The sequence below is a fragment of the Piliocolobus tephrosceles genome, chromosome 7 (genome assembly GCF_002776525.5).
Source record: "Piliocolobus tephrosceles isolate RC106 chromosome 7, ASM277652v3, whole genome shotgun sequence".
NCBI lineage: Eukaryota > Metazoa > Chordata > Mammalia > Primates > Cercopithecidae > Piliocolobus > Piliocolobus tephrosceles.
In genome coordinates this window covers 87294454-87316241 of record NC_045440.1, presented here as the reverse complement: position 1 = coordinate 87316241, position 21788 = coordinate 87294454, and the positions used below count along the sequence as shown (strand labels likewise).

Sequence of the window (21788 nt, the reverse complement as noted above, 5' to 3'; positions counted from 1 at the left end):
AGTCAAATTTTTCTGAACAGGTTTTTGTTTTCATTATCTATTGCTGTATTTCAAACCACCTATCCTATGATAACAGTGGAGTAGAGCCATGACAGTTTGTTATTTCTTTTCTTTTCTTTTTTTTTTGAGACGTAGTTTTGCTGTTGTCATCCAGGCTGGAGTGCAGTGGCACTATCTCGACTCACTACAACCTCCACCTCCTGGGTTCAAGCAATTCTCCTGCCTCAGCCTCCTGAGTAGCTGGGATTACAGGCAGACACTACCACATCTAGCTAATTTTTATGTTTTTAGTAGAGGCAGGGTTTCACCATTTTGGCCAGGCTGGTCTCGAACTCCTGACCTCAGCTGATCGACCTGCCTTGGCCTTTCAAAGTGCTGGTATTACAGGTGTGAGCCACTGCGCCCAGCCAAGTTTGTTATTTCTTGCAATTCTGTGGGTTAACTGAGCTCAGTGGCACTTCCACATCGCTTGGTATAGCTGAGGTCATTTAGACAGCCGCAATCACCTGGGCCCTCAGCTGAGGCTACAGTGTCCAAGATGGCCTATCACCTATGAGAGTTTCTCCTCACTTGTTTTTTTTTTTAATCACTTAGTTGTCTAGCTCAGCCTTCATTATAGCATGGTTGTTGGCTTCCAAGAATGAGTGTTCCATGGGAAAAGATCCAGTGTGCAAACTTTTAGCAAGCCTCTGCTTGCATCATACTTGGTAATATCCTATTAATCTAAACAAGTCACAAGGGCAAGCCCAGTTTCTGTGGGAGGGGACCAGTGACACAAGTTCCTGAATATGGAAAGTGTGGGCCATGTAACAGTCTTTAACACAATTGACACACCACTCTTTGTAGTAATAATTCTATTTGAGATTGATATGTCTGTGTGTATTCTATGTGTGTTTTATTAAAAATATTTTCCCCTAAAGTTAATTTATAGTTAGCTGTTAGGTGCTAAGAATTGCATAGGAGTCTGTATATTTCTTAACGTGTATGAACTTCATTGTCTCAAAAAAAAAAAAAAAAAAAAAAAACTACCACAAAAAACCAGCATATTTATTGCTCTTTTGAGATTATAGGAAGGAAAAGTGATGGAAACATACATAGGAATAGTGCTGAATTTGCTATTTAAATAGTTTTTCAGAATTTTATGGTTTAATGTCAATTCTTAGTTTGTGTAACAACTAGTGAAAAAGAATGACTGGGAGTCAAGAGACCTAGCTTTTCTTGTTCAGGTATGGATAGTAATATATACCTAATAACTGACATTTTATAATGTAACAATTTACCTGTTTCACAGTTTAAAATCCTTGAAATGAGATTACATGATGTAATCACTGGAACCTTACATTGTAGTTGGCAGTGATATTTTCTTTCTTAGTGGCACATAAACTAATGGTGTCATTTTTGATATTTTAGATTCAGGGAAATACAGTAATTTTCTCAGTGGCATTAGATAGATCACTTAATTTCTCTGGGTCTCAGGATGTAGAAATACATGACGTAACTTCCAAAGTGAATAATGAAGAACTGTAGAAAAAATACAAATCTACACTTTTCTCTTTTTTTAACAAAACAGTGAAGGTTATAGATTATAAAAAACAGTGTTTTATATAAGCTTTCAAATGTTCATGTTTAAATATATTTTAAATGGCAGTATTTAGTATTTACATATTAAAAGGATCATTTATACTACTTACATTTCAAATTCCATTATATATCCAAAGTGGCAAGGAATTACCATCTTTGGATTCTTTTTGAAAGACCAATGGCAGGAAAGATTGATTATGAAAGAGTTTGCTTGAAAGTACCCCTGTCAACCCTTCCCGTAAGAAAATTAAACCCTGGCCTGGGCGGCTGCCTCCACAATGCCACTGCTTGTTGAGGGGCGGCGAGTATGGCTGCTGCAGTTCGCCAGGGACCTCGTCCGAGCCCACCTGCTTCTGGAGGAAAGAGCCAGACGTCTCAGAGGTCAGTCTGTTCAACAAGTGGGACCCTAGGGCCTTCTGTATGTTCAGCAAAGAGAGCTCGCAGTGACCTCCCCAAAGGATGGCTCCATCTCCATTCTGGGTTCTGATAATGCCACTACTTGTCACATTGTGGTCATGTGGCACACAGGTAACGGGACCACCTGCTTGACACATTGTGATGGAACTGACACCAAAGCTGAGGTCCCCTTGATCATGAACTCCATAAAATCCCTTTCCAACCACGCTCAATGTGGAAGGCTGGAAGTATACCTCGTGGGAGGCTTCAGTGATGTGGGAGGCAGTTGTCACAAAAACTCACTCATTAACTTCTTAGTGAATCTGACAGGAAAGAAGATGACATTCACTTAGTGGTATTATGATTATGTGTGACGGAATTAAATGACTGGAAAGAAAATGAATACCACCTTCTAATAATACATGGCATTGCTGTCAACTTGAGACTGCAGAGATTTACAGAGCCTCCTTTTTTTTTTTTGTTTGAGATAGAGTCTTCTCTGTTGGCCAGGCTGGAGTGCAGTGGTGTGATCTCGGATTACTGCAGCCTTCACTTCCAGAGTTCAAGTGATTCTCCTGCCTCAGCCTCCCGAGTAGCTGGGATTACAGGCGCCCGCTGCGACGCCCAGCTAATTTTTGTATTTTTAGTAGAGACAGGGTTTCACCATGTTGGCCAGGCTGGTTCTCAAACTCCTGACCTCAAGTGATCTGCCTGTCTCAGCCTCCCAAAGTGCTGGGATTACAGGCGTAAGCCACTGTGCCCGGCCTACATGAGCCTCCTTTCAAGATCAAGGTCTGGAGGAGTAGCTGCACGCCGCATGAGTTTTAGCAGGACCAAAGATTCGCATTTACAATGCAAAGACACAACAACTTCGTATAGGACTGTACTCCTGGACGCCATTTCCACATGTGGATTTCTGCTTGCAGCAGGATGACAAGCACATACTAGAGAATCTTTCCACTTCGTGTCTGGCTGAGCCGTCCCACTTTGTTGAACATATTAGATCTACCTTGATAGTTTTGAAAAAAAATACTGCTCCAACTAACACACAGTTTCCTGGAAATAAAGCCCTACTCTACAAAAAAAAAAAAAAAAAAAAAAAGAAGAAGATGGCTTGTGGGAAAAGCTCTCTTCTCCAGGAAGCTAAAAATAGGAATTACCAAAGAAATCAGCACCTTCTGGGCTTGACAGACCATTGGTGGGACTGGCAAGAATACAAATTTGGAAACTTATATCCATTGGGTCTTAGGTCTTCTCCTTCTTTCCTCAGTGTTTTTCAAATAACTTTCAAAATAAAACCTTATTTTGGCAAAGGCAAAAAAAAAAAAAAAAAGGAAAATTAAACCCTGATCCCCCCAGGCATCCATTGTGATGAATTAACTTCCTTCCTATGCATCTAGAATGGGACTACAGTATCTCTGTATCATTCTTAGGAAATGGAAAAAATAGTTACTTACACAGTTTTTTGAAGGGCTTAATTTTTAGTGGAATTCCAATTGGGAAAGGTTGCTTAGAGCATAACTTGCATATAAACATGTTAAAATATTTCTATTTTTTACCACAACCTTATGAGTTAAGTAAGTATATGACTTTTCTATAAAAGAGAAAAAACTCAGTCGTGGTAACAATGTAGATATTGCAGCCAGTTCAGGGTCATTAAGCTGTGACTGGAATCCTGTCAGTCTGGCTTCAGAGACCATGCTCTTAACCATGACAAATATTTGAAAATGTGTACCTCACACATTACTAAACCGAAAGCAAAAATGTGGGTTTATAGAAAAGCATAAACTAGGAAATCTTAATTTTTTCAAAAACAGTCCTTTTAATATGATCAACATTAATCTGTAAGATTTCTTTAGTGGTTTTCAACAAAATAATGGATAAAAGGAGGAACAGTTTCTTTAAAGGTATTCTGTAGTTTATGCTTCACACTAATTCACATAGTAAATAGAAATTAGGGAGATTCAACATATTTTACATTGCACATAATTATTCTATAAACTGTTTATTTTTCGTTTGGTAAGTACAGATGGGGAAGCTGAACAAAATCTGCATACAAGAAGAGACTTTCTAAAAATAGAAAAGACTTTCTACAATCTACATAGAAGAGACTGTCTAAAACTAGATTTTTCTAAAAAACTAAAATGCATTTTTAGTTCTTCTTTGGGAAATAATGACTTTTATTCAGTATCCATCTACAGTTTGCCAAGAAAGTACTTCCTTATTCATTTTTCCTTTAATCTGGAAGAAACTTTAAGAGCTATAGATTATTAATTTGCAAAATCAATTCATTTATGTATTTCATGTTTTTTCTCATCTTGGTAGACACTATAAATGTCTGAACCTTACAAAATAGTAACCTTAGTACAAGTCATTAATAGTGTTTTGAAGTGAATTTAATCAAAGAATCAGGATTAATTATTAATATTAATTATAATGGGAGAATTGAAACACGATTGCTTTTTTTTTTTTTTACAAAAATCATGGCTTCTTCAGCAAACACAGTAAAGCACTTATTAGTGTTTAGAAAACAAATACAATTTATTTTTCTCATTTATTGTTAGAAAGCAATTGAACTGAACCCTAAAGATGCGACTTCAATTCACCTTATGGGTATTTGGTAAGAAAATTTATTTAAATATTTCAGTAGTATTTAGTGTGATATTATTTTGTAGTATGTATAAATATCTTTTGCATATATAAAAGATATTAAATATTTTAAAATATTATCTGACAGAGTTTAGAGTGCTAAATCCATTAACTAGCACTCGTATATGTATTGTTAGAACATACTAAATTTGATTATGACCCTGTTAAACATTGTTATTCAGGTCATTTAGAAACATACAGACTGAAAAGACTGTTCTTATTTACCATGCTAAATGAAATTAGATTAATGTAACTATAGTAAAACAGGAGAATGCCCCAAGAGGGTCTTTATATCTTCGAAGTATGTCAGATACAGTCTGGATTAATCTGAGGAACATATAATCTGATTTTCAGTATCTTGTCTATTTTTATGTGATCTTATGTCCACTGTAGATTATTATTGTGCTGGTATGAGGCTTTATCAAAGTGTTCTGTACTGATGGGCCACTCTTTTGAGTATGGTCTGCAGAGCTAAATATTTACTGCCGTATAAGAAGGGTACCAGTGTAAACTGTCCTCTGTCAAACTCTTTTAAAAGAGAAATATATTCTTCAGGATAAAGGACATATTAAGCTAACACTCACTCACTGAGGATTAATGATAATTGAAGGGCAGTCACTAAGTCAGATGCTAGTAAGCAAACCCAAATGAAATAGCAATTTCTGCCTTAAGAGCTTCAAATCCTAGTCAAAGATCTAACACTTTCTTTCCTACTTATTTCTGAAAGTTGTAAAGATATTTGGAGGTTAATCATTTGCTTTGCCCCTTTAAAAATGGATTTAAGTTGTTGGTTGCTGTTATTTATACATTTGATGTTTAGCTTTGTCATTTTTCCTGAGTAAGGTTTAACTTCTCTGAGTCTTTCTTCTATAAAAAAATAGGGGAAATTATCCTATCTCATATATAATTGTTACGAAGAATAAGTGAGAGAATAATCAGCCCAGTACCTGGCACAATGCACTCAATGGTAGATGTATATTATATTACTGTTATTAGTATGACTACTTACTATTTATATTTAATCACAAAATATACATCCCAGCTAATGGATCACTATGTCAATCTCTGGATTACCTAATAGATATCATGTAAAGCACAAGTTGTTTAAACATACAGTACAAAATTCCTTTTATAGTATTAAGATGCTTCGTTATCTGTAAGAGAAAAGAAGGTATAATTTGAATGTATAAAATTGTATTATTTCCTTGTAGGTGCTATACATTTGCTGAAATGCCTTGGTATCAGAGAAGAATTGCTGAAATGCTGTTTGCAACTCCTCCGAGTTCCACCTATGAGAAGGTAGTATGATGTCCTTTGTTAACTTAGTACCGATTTATTAACCACAGCGCCATTCTACAGTGTTCACACATGTGGAGCTCTGATTCAGTGAGGGACTTGAACAATTTCTAATGATCCAATTCAACTATGTTATCACAAGGCTTAAAACTTATTATCCATGACTGGTGAGTGGTTTTCTTTTTCCCCATTAGGTGAGTGGCTGTTAATTCTGGAATATTGTCATTTAAAATGGCTCGTGACTAAAATCTACCTTCATTTTCTGTTTGAAATCTAAACCATATTGAAGTCACAAAAATAGAACAAGAAATACAGCAACTGTTACCCAGAATGTTTTAGCTGTATTATACACAATAACAGAAAAGTAAAGCATACGCTTCAGTTGATAAAAGAAGAACACTCATTATAACTTTGATTTTAAAAAGCATATGAAAGGTTCATATTCTGTCATATTTTCAAGGCCTTTGTTTTTCTTGTTAAAAATAAAATTTGAGAGGAATTTCTGGTTAAACTTTGGGTTTATTTATCACAAGCTTTTCAGAGTAAGAAAACAGGCAATTGAGAAAGCTGTACTTATATTACTTACCTTTTAACAAGGAGCTTTTCTTTCTTCTGGAAAGCTATAGTGTAGAAATTGATGTAAAAAATACTTAGTTGTATTCTTTACACACAGTTGAGAAATATTATTAAAATAATGCACTTTGGTGGCATTATTTTATAATACATTATTTTCTAATGGCATTATTAAAATAATGCCCATCTGCTGGGCACAGTGGCTCATGCCTGTAATGCCAGCACTTTGGGAGGCTGAGGTTGGTGGATCAGTTGAGCCCAGGAGTTCAAGACCAGCCTGGACAACGTGGCAAAACCTCTAGAAAACAATACAAAAATTAGCCAGGTGTGGTGGCCTGTGCCTCTAGTCCCAGCTACTCAGCTAAGCTGAGGGAGAAGGATCACTTGAGCCTTGGAGGCCAAGACTGCAATAAACAGTGATTGTGCCATAGCATTCCAGCCTGGGCAACAGAGTAAGACCCTATCTTAAAAAAAAAAAAAAAATCATTTTAAGGACAAAAAATATAGTCAGCTCTACTTTATCAAATTAGTTATGTTTCTAAGAAATCAAATGTCATTAGAGAATGCATTACAAAAACAGTAGCTTAAGTAGGACAAAAAGAGTTTCAGACCCACAATAACATTGTATGTAGGAATTTCAGTAATAATGGACTCTTAAAAATTCACTAGTACAACCTGAATCAATTCAGCTTTTGATTATATTTCATTTTTACTAGAAATCACTAGTTATTATTTAAGAGAACTGTCAAAATAGCTGAGTTACACATGATAATGTTCTTTCCTTTCTGCACATTATGTTAGTTTGGTACAAGTTCTAAACAGCAACCAAGTTATTACCAGAAGTAGTCCATATATTGTAATCTTAGTGATGAGTTAAGTGTTACATTCAGTTTGGGTGTTAACTCTTACTGTTGAAGAAGTGACCATTGATTTTAAGATGATTTACTTCCTGACTTTAATATAGGAATAGGTCTTTGAGACAATGCTTTTTTAATATTGTCTGTTTTAATCTTTTTAATTATGTTTGGGCTCTTTGCGTTTTTGACAGGCCTTAGGCTACTTTCACAGGGCAGAACAAGGTAAGGTATTTTTGATTACACATATTAATACAGTAAAATTGTATGAATGCTGGATATATATACTATAATAGCAAATTCTAAAGCAAAGTTATTTATTCTGTTACGCTTATTTTTGTGCTAGATATTGTAAAACAATTTTTAAAGTCTTTATTCAGTAAAGATCACCTGAATGAGAAATAGGCTGCTACTGAACTTAGAGCTGCAGTTCTGGAATGTCCATCATTTGATGTAATTCAGCCTTCCTTTTTGAGAGGAGTCTCTGACATGGTAATTCTTATTCAAGACTGCATATATTGGCCAGATGTGGTGGCTCACATTTGTAATCCCAGCACTTTGGGAAGCCAAGGCAGGAGGATCACTTGAACCCAGGAGTTTGAGACCAGCCTGGGCAACATAGTGACACCTCATCTCTACCAAAAAATAAAAATAAAAATTAGCCAGGTGTGGCAGCACACACCTATAGTCCCAGCTACTCAGGAGGCTGAGGCAGGAAGGTCACTTGAGCCCAGGAGTTCCAGGCTACAGTGAGCTGTGATTGCACCACTGCACTACAGCCTGGGCCACAGAGTGAGACCTGTCTGGGGGGGGAAAGATATATATATATGTATATATATATGTATCTCATTAGAGGCATTTAAATGGGAATTCTGCTATTCAGCCAGGCTAGTTCTCTTACAGATATTGTGACAAAGAGTTTCAGGTCATGTTTGTTTTGAAAAGTGACTAGTCCTATGAAACTGTCACCAGGCCATCCTAAATTTATCCTTTTTAATATGCATACACTAAGTGGGGGAGATAAGAGACATAAGCATATGTTACCAAATAGACCATAAAAGCCATTGAAATATATTCTATAAAACTTAATCAGGAGAAAATTAAGAAGGCACCATGTTTATTAAATGTGAGATCCCACACATAATAGACTTGTTCATTTCATGATAAGTTATCTTCTACAGAATTTTATCTGAACGTTTTATCTCTGTAATTTATCAATTCTGACTTACATTATTACCTTCTACTAATACCCTTTCATGATCATACTGTTTCACATATCATAAATATGAATCTAGGAATGACTTTTTTTTAAAGAGATTTAAAAGTTAATTACAAAGTAAAAATATAGGACCTTAGAGACTTAAGGGTTGGGTGTGTTGAGAAAAACATGGTCCTTCCCTCATGGAGCTAAAATAAATCCGTGGTAACTTCATTCTTCAGTGACCTTACCTTATTTCTTTCTGGTCCATATTCAGTTCAGAAGCTCCTCTGATGCCCTTAGTATCTTTTGTTTCTCCAGTGACACTTATCACTCAATACTATGAACACTTACATGTCTAAGACTGTACAGAGAAGATGGGGACTTTGTCTTTTCTGGCTCACAATTGCACACTCATTACTTGGCACAATGCTTGGCAAATTTGTTCAATGACTGAGTAAATAGATGAATGATTAGATGAATGAATTTAAGAATATATTTAACCGCAGGACAACTTAAGTATATCAACATGGCATCACACAAATCTGCTCAAAGAAGTAAAACAATTTTAGTTAAGGAGCACATGGAATTAATCATTAATTGTATAGAGGAAAAAGTATGCTTTGAATACAGAGGATCTTAGATTGTTAGGAAACTTTGTGGACAGTTAAGTTGGTGAGATAATTCTATGCTTTCATTCATAGGCTTTCTATTTATGCTTTTCTCTCAGCCAAGAATGTTCTCCACTTTTTTTTTTGTTTTTGGTTTGTCGTACCATTTCAAAGTTTGTATATCTAGCAAAGCATTCCCTTCATTTTTATATTACATTTAGTTGTGTTCATGTTTCTTTCTCCTTTTCGTTACAAAGTTGAAAAAAGCAGAGCTTTTGTTTCATCCTCTATGCTTAAGTATAGCTGACATCCAGTAAATGTTGATCAAATATATATATGTCACCATTATTTCATTCACTTATTCAGCAGATGTACACTGAATGTATGTTGTTTCACACACTGTTGTAGGCACTTGGGGTATCATAGGGAACTAAAGAGATTAAAAAGAGTATCACTGTCCTCAAATAGCGTACATTCTATCAGGAGCTTCAGCTTCTCATCTATAAAATGGAGATACCCACTTATAAAGTTGTGAAAATCAGAAATGTGTATAATACAGTGCCTAGCATATTTGTAGATGTTCATTAAATGGTAATTATTATTTTACAAACATTTGTTTGAGATATAAACAGTTGAACAAAAGAGAATTTCCATTAGTCTAACCACTTATTGACCAAATTTATTGAAATTTAGACCTGAAAATCAAACCTTTAAAAATAAAAGCAACACTATTTCATCTGAGATCATTTTTTCTTTCCTATGTGCAGTGGATCCAAACTTCTACAGCAAAAACTTACTTCTTTTAGGAAAGACATACTTGAAACTGCACAACAAAAAGCTTGCTGCTTTCTGGCTAATGAAAGCCAAGGACTATCCAGCACACACAGAGGAGGATAAACAGGTAAAACATCTCCCATAAAGTAAGGCAGAAAGGTTTTGAGGCACTATTACATGGTGAATTAAGAACTTCTTTAAAAGCATAATTTTCTAAATGCATAATATTGTTGAAAACAGGTGTGTTCATTTTAAGCGTAAATTCATTGACATTTATATTTCTGTATAGGAAATGTTTAGTTACTGTCACCAGATAGATGTTACGGGTTGCCTGCTACAATGTATTATTCCTGTGTGACACACATGACAGATGGAGTTAAGATTTCTAAAACATAAAAGTCAAGGGATGTGTACTAAAGTGGAAGAGCTGAGAGTCTCATTGGGTCACTGTCAAGAAATTTTATTGTTATAATGTGTTTGGAAACTCTTAGAAACCCACTTTATAAACTTAAATTTCACAAGTTAGTCTCTTAGCTCTCCTGTTTACTTATAACATGTATTTTTCCATTTTAGATACAGACAGAAGCTGCTCAGTTGCTTACAAGTTTCAGTGAGAAGAATTGAGAACTTTTCAGAGACGATGTATGAAACAGCTAATAAACATTGCCTTTTCATTTAATTATAAAGTTAATATATGAACTATAACTGTTCTACAGCTTTTAAAATGTTGTGACCATTTAACAGTGTAAATATAAAAAATTCTAGGCTTCTTCACAAATAATAAGGTAAAATAAATAATCGCCATAAGAGTGGTAGAAATAAATCTCCATGGCTCAGGCAAAGATTATTTTGCATCTTGGATACCAGCAATGCAAAATGGTATGAGATTTCTAAGGATTGATCACATTGGGATGGGAGATCAAGCAAAGAAAGCTTTGTAGAGGAGGGGAAATGGATCTATAGGGGATATACAGGGGGATGGATTTTCAAGTTAGATTGATTCTAAGTTGAGATCTTTGCAGAGAAGATGTGGTGAAAGTGGTTAGGATTTTGTGGTTTCCTGACATAAAGTAGTTAAATGATGTATCTTGGAGCTAACCTGTATAAGGAAAGAATTAAGTCAGGAGATGACTAAAAATTGAGTGGTTTCCTTTTTTATTTTTATTTTTTTGAGACAGAGTCTCACTCGGTCACCCAGGCTGGCGTGCAGTGGCACAATCTTGGCCCACTGCAGCCTCCGCCTCCCCGGTTCAGGTGATCCTCCTGCCTTAACCTCCTGAGTGGCTTGGATTACAGGCTTGTACCACCACACCCGGCTTTTGTATTTTTGGTAGAGATGGGGTTTTGCCAGGTTGGCTAGGCTGATCTCAAACTCCTGGCCTCAAGTGATCTGCCCACCTCGGCCTCCCAAAGTGCTGGGATTACAGGTGTGAGCCACCACGCCTGGCCAGTTTCCTCTAAATGTGGTGTATAGTCTCATGGTAGACTGAATTTGTTATCAGACACAAAGCTCTATTGCCTAATGGAATGGAAGGAACACAAAACTTAAGAGTGAAATGGAATACTAAGATGTTTTTATATAGGCAGGACTATGCTACTAACTTGAGGCTGGAGTGCCACCACTGCAAAATCTTTTTAAGTTTTGTAAAAAGGAGCATCACCTTGAATTCACTTAGATAAAGAGAGACTGTGTTTAGGTGGGTTTTTCCCAAAGGATTTGGAAATTGTAATGTTACAATGAACTGTATGGATATGTTTATCATGTACATTTTCAAACAAAAAGGAAGACTGAAAGTAGGGATCTTTGTACACCCATCTCAGATTCAATGATTTTGCTATATAGGTTGTGTATCTCTTATCTGAAATACTTGGGACTAAAAGCATTTTGGATTTGGGATTTTTTTCAAATTTTGGAATATCCGCATACACACAATAAGACATCTTGGAGATGGGATCCAAGTTTAAACACAAAATTCACTTGTTTCATATATACCTTATGCACATAGCCTGAAGGTAACTTTATATAGTATTATTTTTAATAATTTCGTGTATTGAGACAAAGTTTGCATACATTGAACCATCAGAAAGCAAAGGTGTCATCTCAGCCACTCATGTGGTCAATTTGTGGTTGTTTGATGTCACCATCATTCCTGACTGAATTTATATGCTACCAATAAGCAGTTACTATACTTATTCATGCATAACTACTTAACAGTAAAAAAAAAATGACATAATTCGCATAGGAACAAAGACGGCAAAAAAAAAAAAAGTCATACCATTGATACAGTGAAAAAATAATGTGGTCAGGGTAGCTAGGCAACAGTAGCATCACCAGAAACCTGTATCAGCTGGTTAAGGGCAGCAACAAACAATGGCAGGCTTTCAGTCTCCCACTTACGATGCTGTGTTTTAAAAGGTTATTGTATACTGCATATTATTTTTGTAGGTGAGGAGAAACAGAAGCAGTTGAAGGGCCAGAAGTGAGTCTTTCTAGGGGTGTGGTGGCATTCTGCTGGATGGCTTTTTAAAATGGGTTTTTTCCTTTAGGGAGACCGAATAAACTGTGTTGTGCACCTGCGTTTTGACTGTGACCTGTTACATGAGGTCAGATGTGGAATTTTCTGCTTGTATCATCATTTTGGCACTCAGAAAGCCTTGAATTATGGAGCATGAATTTCATGTTTTAGATTTTTGGATTCAGGGATGTTCCAACTGTATATGTGTGTGTCTGTGTGTGTACAGATACATACATTTCTAAACCTTTTGAAATTAATTGCAAGCATCATAATAGTTCACCCCTAAATGTGTCAGCATGCATTTTCTCAGAATAAAGACATCTTCCTAAACAAACACAAAACCATTATCACAACTGGAAAAGTTAACAATGCTCTAACATCATCTAATATCTACCCATATTCAAATTTTCTCAAATGTCCCCAAGATGTCTCATGCTTCTTAAAATCAGGATCCAAATTGCATTTGATTTGTTGCTAATCTATCAGTCTAGAACAGTTCCCCATTTTTTTCTTCTTGCAACATTGACTTTTTGAATAGGCCAGTTCATTTGTCATTGATTCTGTCGCATTCCAGCTTGGCCTAATTGACCACATCTTGAGAACCGCTGTTCCAGCTTATTTCCAGGACTCAAATTAGTTCTATTAGATCTTTGCTTGACTTTCGTATTTATCACTTACTGATTTTTCTTTTAGCCTTTTTGTTTCATTTTCTTGGCTCTTTTCATTTATATCTTCCATATCCTTTATTTTACTTTTGGTTGTATCTCTTCTTCCTTAGATACTTTATCATGGCCTTCATGTCTGATATGTTTGTCTTTTTCTCCAAATTTTTTTCCTGATTTTAGCCAGTCATTCACATCTGCATTTTGTTTGTCCAGTTCTGAGTTTTTAAGTTGCTATTTTGGATTTTTTTAATATCTAATAATTCATATTAGCATATTGTGTTAAAGTTTACTTTTTTCTCATTTTCAGTTTTCTCTTTAGTGACTTTATTTTTTTCCCTAGGGATGTAATTTTAAGTTGAGTTACCTACCAGCAATACTGTCATCAAATGGGAGGAAAGGGTCTGGGTTAGTTCAAGAATACTTTCTGCTAAGTTGTTTTTTGTGAGATCAGGTATCATTCAGTAATAAAGCTTCTTATGGAGTGAGGTTTTACCTCCTGATTCCTTATTAGAACTTTAAAAAATATTTTTACTTTCAAATAATTATAGATTCACAAACTTAAAAAAAAAAAAAAAAAAGAGGTCCTGTGTACCCGTCTCTCAGCCTGTCCCAGTGCTAACATCTCATATAACCTAAAGTACAATAGCAAAACCCAGAAACTGACATTGGTACAGACCACAGACCTTATTTAGATTTTACCACTTTTAAATGCTCTTGTGTGTATAGTTGTATGCAGTTCTATCACATGTAGATTTTTGGTAACTGCCACCATAATCAAGATACAGACCTGTTCCATCATCGCAAAGATCCCTAGTGCTGTCCCTTTATAGTCACGCCCATCCACCTCCTCTCCCCTACCCATCCCTAGCTCTGACAAGCATTAATCTGTTCTTCATAATTTTGTTATTTCAACAGTGTTATACAAATGGAATCATACAGTGAGACCCTGTGACACTCTTTTTTTCACTCAGCATAATTCCCTTGAGACCTAAGTTCTATCAGTAGTTTGTTCCTTTTTAGAGTTGACTAGTATTTAATTGTATGGGCATACCGTATCAATCATATGCTGAGGGGCATTTAGGTTATTCCTGATTTTGGGCTGTTACAAATCTGCTATGAGCATTATAATGCCGGTTTTTATGTCTACATAAATTCTCTCTCTCTGGGATACATGTCCAGGAGTGTGGCTACTGGGTCCTTATCTTCATTTTTCCCCTTTATCTCTGAGGGTTAGGTTTCTTCTGCAAGACATGGTGCCTTCCCAAGATTTCAATTCTGTGCACTAAGTCGCTTCCACTTGACTTCCCAGGAGCCTGATTCCCCACGTCACATTGGTTGGTTCTTGATGTTTCCCCACTAAGGATGAGACCCACCACTGAGAAGGAACCCCAGGAATCCCTTACATTCTCCTTCCCCTGCAGCCCCCACCTGATTCTGTTCTTGTGTGGATTCCAGAGCTGACTGCTGGATTGAGATGCTTATTTCCCCATATACATGTATATAAAAGTTGGTAGTACTCTGTCTTCTAAGTGTATTACATACATAGGCTCTCTCTCTCCTTTATAGATGTTTCCTTCCTTCCTTTTGAGGATGTGTGTAGAATACTGATTTTGGAAAATGGCCATGATCCTGTAAGAACCTAAAAGTTCTCAATTTCTTGATGGCCAAGTTATCTCAACTGAGTTTTTAATCATGGGCTGTGTACTAGCTGTGGATGTTGTAAAAATGACTTCTCTCATACTCACTTTCCTCCTCTATAAAAAAAGCATCATTAAAGACAACCCTCACCAATTTCATGGAATTGTAAGGATTAAGAGAATAATTTATGTAAAGGATTTACCATGAATACCAGTAAATACAACTACTATTACCTCTGATTTTGTTCTTGATTGAGAATTGAGGAGAGAAATTTTGGAATTTAGATGTCACTTTTGGACTTAGATCAAATCCCCCAGTTGACCTAAAACTTGGCTTTTAAGGCCAACTAATTAAGTGTTACAGGACAACTTTTATTTGCGTATTTCAACAAAGGAAGATTTTTACTTCTGCATCATCCACCAATCTTCTTAGGTTCAACCAAACATTCAGACTTAACAAGCCTGCGACAGGCTATATTTGGCACCAATTTACTCAGAAGGCTATCGGACAGGAACCACAGCTCGCCAGCAGGACACTTTTGAACCTCCTTTTCAGAAGACAGTATTCCAACAGCAGTCTATGCAACGGTATCTCCCCAGGTGACAGCTCAGGGTCCTCCTTAAAGGACATGCAGTTACAAGACTTTTCCACTCAGGTATGCCCAAAGCTGTGGCTTTCTATCATGTATCTGGAGATTTCCCAGTCCAGATGCAACTTACCAGTCCTAGGGGTCATACTTACCAGAAGCAAAGTTGCCTGGCAATACAGTTGACACATACCATCCTATTTAGTTGTCAGGGTAGGCAGAGGTAGGTAGTTAACAGAAGTCATCAGGGGAAAAGGTTTTGTTAACCTTTTCATTTTCAACTACTTGGGAAGTATGGGGGTAAGAGGGGAACCCCAAACACTGGTAAGCTGCTTTCCCTGGAAGACAAATAGCTAAACTGATCTAACAGACAGAATTATATCGGGTCTGTGATCTATTCCCTGGACCATTTACTGGTGGTGGGGGCGGGTGAGTCACCAAAATGAAGTAGCAATATAAACCTGTCTCTGAGCCTCCCTTTTGTCTGTTTCCTCATGAACTGCACAGAGAGTCTTGCACTCCCTAATTTCTTTCTGGTTGGTCCAGCTGGGAAGGGGAGAAGGTGAGTGGGGGACCATATTTCTACAATTTTTCTGACTGCTACTGGGTAGATAAATCAAGACAGCTCTGCCTGTAGGTCTTGGATATCTATAACTGGGTGTGAAAAGTGGAAGACCCTGATGAATTCTCCAAAACAAAGCTGGTTTGGTCTCTTGTAGGGTTCTGTGTTAGCCTCACCTGGTACGTCGTAATTTCTTACTTGAGGAGGGAGACCAGCATCCTGAAAATGAACTGGAAAGCCACCTTCTTTAGTCAAATCTGCTAAATCATACCTCCAATGAATGATATTCAATAACTTCTGTCATAGCAAAATTTATAAGGCAGTGGTACCATTTGTAATTCTAATGCTTAACTCTTATGGTATAATTAAGACAGTCCTTTTTGAAGACCAGTTACCCTCTATCACATAACCTATCACATACATTAGAATTTTTTAAAAATTCTTTAGGCTTGAAAATAACCAGAGTGTTCATAATTAGGATTTGGAAAAGGAGTCTATTCAACCAAGCAGATCACTGCCTTTCTTTCGTCTTTACTATGAATTCTGAATAAAATGCAGAACACACTCTCAGTATGTAGAAAAATAAAATTTTGGCAAAACAATAATTACTGTTTTTCTGTATGTACTTAGCAGTGAAATATTTATAGGCAACATATTTTAAGAAGTCAGTTCCATGGCTATAAAAAATGTTTAAGTTGATGAAATTTACAGTGCATATTAAAAGCATGATACAAATGGAAATTTAAAATTTTTTGTATTAGGAAGCCCAGTTTGCTAAAAGTAGCATTAATATCATTCACATCAGATTTTAATTTGTTACACATTTTTGTAGTTCAGCAAAGGCCCTTATGATGAAAAACAATTAAAAAGTGTTACTTATGACAAAAATAATTATCTGTGTAAAAAGGGGGCGACCCAAAAGATTTTTATATGCTTATTTAATTCAGATAAATAGAACTGTTATGAATTTGAGAGGAATGAAGATATTCAAACACTAACAGAAAATCATTAGCCTCATATTAGAGCATTCAAATGCTTACGTAACTCTTCAATCCATCTGGCTTCATAAAATCCAAAACTTTGAACACAAAGTGGCAGAGTTCACATTACCTTTTGTATGTTCCTAAGTATGAAACTGCATCAATTTATTATGAATTAAATTTGAAAAACATCACAGATTTAAAAACAAAGTACAAAAGTGCCTGATTCTTTTTAATTCCACAGATACCTAGCATCTCAACATGTAAACAAACTTCTATGCTGCTCAATGAATCTTTCCAATTTCGATAATAAACTAAATAGTATCAGATCTAGTATATGACTTTCGTGTGTAAGTTATGGTTTTATCCATTACTTTGACAATATTACTGATGTAACAGAGAGAAAAATTTTCAACTATTGTATTTATTTAAAACAAACTGACAGGTTCAAGCACCTGTCTTCAGAAAAGCCAGCAGCATTTTTTTTTTTTTAACATACTCAAAGTAAGATTTGGCCTAAGCCCTTAATACCTTCCTGAACAGCCATGCAACTAAACACCCTCAGGAGATGTTACATAAGGGAGAGAAGAACATGGAGCAATTTGCACTTTTTCCCCTAGATAATATTAACAAAGTAAAGCAAATCCAGATCTTTATGAATGAACGGCTGTCATGTTTCATACACTTGGAGCTCTATAAAACTAGAGCCACTATCATATATGCTTTTATAGATATATATGTATTTTTAATAAAGTTGCTTCAAAATTTAAGGATGATCTTTTTCCTAGTCAGTCATTTCAAGGGAACAATAAATAAAGTAGAAAAGGATGAACTGTTTTGCATATTTCTGTGGAAGAACGGAAAACATACTTTGAGAGGTTCGGAAAATTCACTGTACAGAATGAACAGCTTATATACACTATCTGTGCAATTTTTCTTGGCTGGGGTATTTAAATGCAAGAGCTCCTCCAAAATAAGAAGCCACATTCATTCTTGTCCAAATCCCTCTGTCTCTTCTATTGCAAAAAGAAGTTTTTCCTTTAGTTGTTCATAACTCTTATATGGTGGTAGATCCAAGCGATTAAAACTGAACAGAAACAAAAACAAAATCAGATGTTTTCAATAAAATGAAAAAAAAAAAACAATATTTTTCAAAGCACATAGAAAAGCTGAATGGATATATGAATATATACTATATATATAAAAATTTTGCTGGAATTATTCTAACAGACAATTTACTACTATAATATTACTTAATTGGTATATTAACATTTCTAAATTTCTTAGAGTAATCCAAATTTTAAGACTTACATATAAAAACTATTTTAACATCTCCGAGAGGAAAATGGAATTACAAATAATAAGTGTAGCAATTTGGATAAAGACACATTTTTAAAAAAAAAATCAATTTTCTTTTTACTATTCCTGTTATGTGTGTCATGAGTCCTCCTAATTTCTCTTAGGATAAGAGTCCATTTCTTTCATCCACTCGCTCACTCATTCATCAGTCATTTACCGAGATTTTTTGACATAACCGATAAGCTAGTGATACAGTGAAGAAAACTAAAATCCCTGTCTTCATGGAATTTACATTCTGGGGTGGAGACAGTCAGTGAACAAATATATACATCTGTTTTTTCATTTTTTTTTGAGACAGAGTTTCACTCTTGTTGCCCAGGCTGGAGTGCAATGGCACGATCTCGGCTCACCGCAACCTCTGCCTCCCAGGTTCGAGCAATTCTCCTGCCTCAGCCTCCGTAGTAGCTGGGATTATAGGCATGTGCCACCACGCCCGGCAAATTCTGTATTTCTAGTAGAGATGGGGTTTCTCCGTGTTGGTCAGGCTGGTCTCGATCTCCCGACCTCAGGTGATCCACCCACCTCAGCCTCCCAAAGTGCTGGGATTACAGGCGTGAGCCACCACGCCCGGCACATCTGTCTTTTCAAATAATCTAACCACATACACAAACTCTTCTAAAATGATACTTTCAGCCTTGTCATACTCAAAGAATTCCATTCTGGGATTCACCGATGAAAAATGTTAAAATATTAAAAAATGCTTAAAATAACAATGTATTATTTTTCAGTTTACAAAGGTGGAATCACATTTCATTTTGTGAGGTACAGCACTGAGTAGCTAGATTAGGATTCGGGTGTTCAGGGTTTTGGTCCCCACAGTAGCAGTGACTAGTGAGATAGCTCTGAGTAAGTCAGAACCCTTCTGTACCTTCATTTTCCCATGTGGAAGCTTTCCAGAGATTATCCAGGTACCCTCTTACCACTCCCACCACTTTCCATGTACCCTTGACCCTCCCATGTCAGAGTCAGGAAAGAGCCTTTGAAACAAGGCATCTAATTAAAACAGTGCTGTTTTAAGACTGTATTCTTTGTATTTTAAATGAAGTTAAAGATATTAATAGCAGCAACTAAGCAGACCATATACTGCCCTCCCCTTTAAACTATACTTCAAGGTAGAGTATGATAACAAGGTCAAAAAAAATATTTTTCAATACTTCCTATATAAGACAACCAGTCACTTTCTGTCCTCTTACATCTTTCACATATAGCCTTTGCCAAATTCTGTCATTCTATCTACCAAATATTCCATTTTTTTCTCCTGATTATGTATTTATTTGGAGACAGGGTCTGGCTCTGTTGCCTAGGCTAGGGTGCGGTGACACTGTCTCGGCTCACTGCAACCTCGACCTCCCAGGCTCAAGCAATCCTCCCTCCTCCCACCTCAGCCCCGGAGTGGCTGGGAGTACAGGTGCATGCCACCATGGCCAGCTAACTTTTGTATTTTTTTTGTAGACACGAAGTTTTGTCATATTGCCCAGGCTCCTCCTGATCATTTCTACTGCCACTACGTCCCTCTGTATATGCTTCCCCATCATCTCTTATCTGGACCATCAGAGAATTTCCTGCTACTCAACTTTGGGCCCATTTGTTTTGTTTCTTTTTTACTTTTTGCTAAAATGACATACCAGTTTATGCCACTCTTCAAAAACCTTTGCTGCTTTTGAGTTGCTATGGGTGGAGAGGGGGCTGTGGTGGGGAAAGGAAGCTTCTGTTCTCTACCGTCAACTTGTTTCACGCTCTCCCGAGCATACCACATACCTTTCTCTTTCTGTAACCCTGCTCTCTATGGTCTGGAATACACTTTTCATCAAGAACCAGTCCAAATGCTACAACTTCCTCTGAGCATCTTACACATATAATTTCCCTATTCATAAGCTCCTTTTATTTCTGTTTTAGCATCTATTTTAATCTACTCTGGATTAGGACTGACTGGTTTCTCCCATTAGATTCTAAAATCCATGAAGGCAGTCATCTCTGCACTCTCTTAATGCTGATCTGTTTTGCATACAGTAGACATTTAGTAGATGCTGAGTTGAAAAACATGAAAGTGGGTTACTTGAAAACATTCAAAACAGGCTTCTGTTTTAAAACACTGGCTATTATGTTTTGCGCTGTTTTACAAAAAGACAGACAAGCTAAAATCGATTCTGCTTTCTTCAGTTATTGACCCCAAGGCTATACCTTGAACCCTGACATCACCAGTAAAGGAAGTTTCTAATTTAAAAATCCTGTTCTCTTACCTTGTCTTTCCAGTTTATTTCAATTAAAATGCCAGCCTGTTGACCTCATCATACTATCCTGTCTACCTTTTCTTGTCCTCCCTTTTTTCTTTACCTATCGCCCATCACTATAATTACTTTAAAGATCATGGTCCATCATTATACATCATAATGTATTTGCATTTTATTTGTATTTATAAAAGTATTTACAACATATTCATTTAATTTATTTTGAGACAGTGTCTATCTCTGTATCCCAGGCTGGAGTGCAGTGGCATGATCTTGGCTCACTGCAACCTCCGTCTCTGGGGTTCAACTGATTCTCCTGCTCTCAACCTCCCGAGTAGCTGGGTTTACAGGCGTGCACAGTCACGCCCAACTAATTTTTGTATTTTTAGTAGAGACGGTGTTGTACCACGTTGGCCAAGCTGGTCTCGAACTCCTGGGATCTGCCCACCTCAGCCTCCCAAATTGTTGGGATTACAGGTGTGAGCCACCTTGCCCGGCCTACAAATATTTTTAAATCTCACGCTTCTCCCTCTTTTGAACTCATAAACTCAAATTCTGATGAACTCAATCTTCTGCTTTCTTGTTCCTTTCAACTTAATAGCTGAAAATTACTGGGGGAGGAAATCATGCATTCAAGTAGACTGTTGTCATTTCAAATATACTACTAATCCAAGTGAGCAATCCAATTTTGCCTAGCAATCTTAGCCATGTTCCTCTAATCAATACTCGCCTATTCTCTAACAATTCTCCCAATTCCTTCTTTCTCTCGAAAATTTTTCCTTTCTTCACTCTTAGCCAGTGACTTCTCCTTATACTTTGAGAAAACAGAAATCAGTGGGTGATAATTACTTTCCCTTCACAAAATTTGAAATCTATTTTAATTCTCCCCTTGACTCAAAAATCTCTTTCTCAATACACACACACGTATGTGTACATACTGGATCTACCACTTTAATTGAAGGCAGAGGTCTTCAAATTTTGGTTACAGGACTCCTTTTCACTCTTAAAAATATTGTCAACCTTGGCTGGGAGCGGTGGCTCATGCCTATAGCCCCAGCACTTTCAGAGGCCAAGGGAGGAGGACGGCTTGAGCCCAGAGTTTAAGACCCACCTGGGAAAACATAGAAAAACTTAGTCCCTACAAAAAATTAAAAAATTAGCCAGGCATAGTGGTGTACACTGGTGGTCCCAGCTACTGGAGAGGCTATGGTGGCAAGATTGTTTGATCCCAGGAGGTTGAGGCTGCAGTGAGCTGTGTTTGTGCCACTGCACTCTAACCTGGGTAACACAGCAAGACTGTCTCGGAAAATAAAAATTTCCAA

The 21788-nt window shown here is 36.6% G+C and overlaps 2 protein-coding genes and 1 pseudogene across 3 annotated transcripts in view; 2 read left to right on the top strand and 1 right to left on the bottom strand.

Moving 5' to 3' along the window:
- Positions 1–12510, top strand: part of RMDN1 (regulator of microtubule dynamics 1) — a 35624-nt gene extending 23114 nt beyond the window's left edge. Inside the window, exons 6-10 of the mRNA XM_023222840.3 lie at positions 4542–4597; positions 5838–5925; positions 7544–7574; positions 9926–10059; positions 10506–12510. Coding sequence (XP_023078608.1) covers positions 4542–4597; positions 5838–5925; positions 7544–7574; positions 9926–10059; positions 10506–10556 — 360 coding nt within the window. The 3' untranslated portion in view covers positions 10557–12510. The remainder of the gene's footprint in view (positions 1–4541; positions 4598–5837; positions 5926–7543; positions 7575–9925; positions 10060–10505) is intronic.
- Positions 304–3310, top strand: LOC111549680 (annotated as a pseudogene).
- A 3903-nt stretch (positions 12511–16413) lies between the features above and the next one.
- The window catches only part of WWP1 (WW domain containing E3 ubiquitin protein ligase 1), a 123067-nt gene continuing 117692 nt past the window's right edge, over positions 16414–21788 (bottom strand). Inside the window, exon 25 of one of the 2 annotated variants that reach the window (XM_023222837.3) lies at positions 16414–17966. In XM_023222837.3, the coding sequence (XP_023078605.1) occupies positions 17867–17966 (100 nt within the window). In that variant the 3' untranslated portion in view covers positions 16414–17866. The remainder of the gene's footprint in view (positions 17967–21788) is intronic. The other variant, XM_023222838.2, reaches the window with a different exon arrangement.